Below are 2,165 nucleotides of genomic sequence, written 5' to 3'. Positions count from 1 at the left end.
GCAAATGCGGCTTGAAAAAGAAGGCATCTTCAAGTAAATTTATTTAACTGAGTGGCGGTGGCTGTATCTGAAGCCAGCAAAATGGGAGCCAAAGGTCAGAAGTTGTGGATGAAGTCACCTCACAACCACTGAGGTTGCAACTTGGCTGCATTTGCCAAAACTACAGAAATGTAAATGGTGAAAGGGACTTGTGCTCTGAAGCACCCATGGAGATCTTGCAAGTCACCAAAGAGGGAGCTCCATCAGCCGAGGGCCACGGTGTAGGTTTGGGCTTGCAGGCTACATCATACCGGGGCCAGCCTGATGAAAGTGGGGCAAAGAATACATTCCTAGTTATGACTGCTGAATGCTGTGAGCAGCATTGTAAAGCTGCTGTACAGGAAGCCAAGGAAGACGCTGCTCAGCCCTCTCTCTCCCTCCTTGCTGTATCCTCATTGTCCCCAGGTCATTTCACCTGCTCCAACTTTTCAAAGGGAGAGGAGGAGACTGCCCCCCAAAAGGCTTGTTGCTGTGAATCGGAGACTTCTTTCACCTGTGTGGATGAAAACATCAACCACCTAAATCACCCAGGGAGTCTTGTACATCGTAGCTGTTGCCAAGACCAGGAGTTCCTTCCCCACCCTGAGCCTGACACAGAGATGCCTCCAGAATGGCCCCACGATCTATCTTCCTTCATTTCCGAGGAAGAAGATGATGCTGGCTCCGAGGCTGCTGGTGGAAAATCTATGGATTACAGCTTTATCAGTGCCATCTTGTTCTTGGTCCTTGGGATTTTGTTGGTGATTGTTTCCTACGTGGTGCCCAGAGATGTAACTGTGGATCCCAGCACAGTGGCGGCACGAGAGATGGAGCGCCTAGAGAAGAAGAGTGCCCGGATTGGGGCTCACCTAGATCGGTGTGTAATTGCTGGGCTTTGTCTGTTGACCTTGGGAGGTGTTGTGTTGTCTAGTTTACTGATGCTGCAAATGTGGAAAGGAGAACTCTACAGGAGGAACCGATTTGCAGCTTCCAAGGAGTCGGCCAAACTGTATGGATCTTTCAATTTCCGAGTGAAATCTTCTGCAAGTGATAATATGGAGTTATCACTCGTGGAAGAGGAAGCGCTTGCTGTAACAAGTTAGCCTGGCCTTGATATAATGAAGCAGCAAAAAAAAAATGGGAGTAGGGGATAATTTGCATTAAACGGAGCAAAGGATCCTTAAAATAGCTAGCGCTACTGACAAAAGCTCCTTTGCCAACACATTAAAGGAAATTTTGCATTATAAAGATGTATAATGTTAAGCAGGGAAAGAGAAAGAACACATTCAAAGTAGGTTATACAGGTAGTTGGTAACTTACAACCATTCATTTAGTGACCATTCAAAGTTACAACAGCACTGAAAAAAGTGATTGATGACTAATTTTTTCACACTGACAACCGTTGCAGTATTCCCATGGACACACCATCAAAATTCAGGCACTTGGCAACTGGCATATACTTACGACTGTTGCACCGTCCTGGGGTCGTGTCATCACCTTTTGTGACCTTCCCAACCAGCTTCTGACAAGCAAAGTAAATGGGGAAAGTCAAGTTTGCTTAATGACCCCAGGATTCACTTAACAATTGCAGTGATGCTTAACAACTGTGGCAAAACTGTGGTTGTAAAATAGGGTGCAACTTAACAATTGCCTTGCTTACCAACAGAAATATTGGGCTCAATTGTGGTCATAAGTCGAGGACTACCTATACTGTCTATAGAAAGCGTATACGTAGCTGTCTTGATGTTCACAGAAACCAGCTATGGTGAATTTCCAAGCACCTAAATTGGAAGGAAGTTTCAGAATTGTGATAGCAGGTTGATACCCACCTTAAATTGTCAACATTATCAGACTGTAACAGCTATTTCATTTACTTATTTACTTATTCATAACACTGACATCCCAACTTTTATCTAGGACCAACTTCCAATTGTTTTCCACATCATCAGTCCCATGCAGCTTGTTCCAAATTCAGCCTCTGAGTTCCCATGATTGAGATTGAACTTGAACCTTGGGTCTCCTAGCCCTAGTCTAGCCCCTTAGCTATGATGGGTACTCTTGTAACCATTAGACAAATTTCCAAGGCCATGTGGGAGTTTCATTTATTAGCAGCTGCAAAGTCAGTTTTGTAGAACCATTTCAGGGCA

At 44.7% G+C, this 2,165-nt stretch overlaps 1 protein-coding gene across 1 annotated transcript; it reads left to right on the top strand.

Moving 5' to 3' along the window:
• Positions 1–206: 206 nt before the first annotated feature.
• TMEM74 (transmembrane protein 74) lies at positions 207–1,121 on the top strand (the record flags this gene model as incomplete). The annotated part of the gene is made up of 1 exon (XM_083359204.1): positions 207–1,121. One exon carries the CDS (start codon positions 207–209, stop codon positions 1,119–1,121), a length of 915 nt encoding a protein of 304 aa, XP_083215330.1.
• Positions 1,122–2,165: the final 1,044 nt, after the last annotated feature.

Source organism: Vipera ursinii (assembly GCF_947247035.1).
Source record: "Vipera ursinii genome assembly, chromosome: 3".
Taxonomy (NCBI): domain Eukaryota; kingdom Metazoa; phylum Chordata; class Lepidosauria; order Squamata; family Viperidae; genus Vipera; species Vipera ursinii.
The sequence above is the reverse complement of the archived record's forward strand: the minus strand, read 5'-3'. Positions and strand labels throughout refer to the sequence as shown.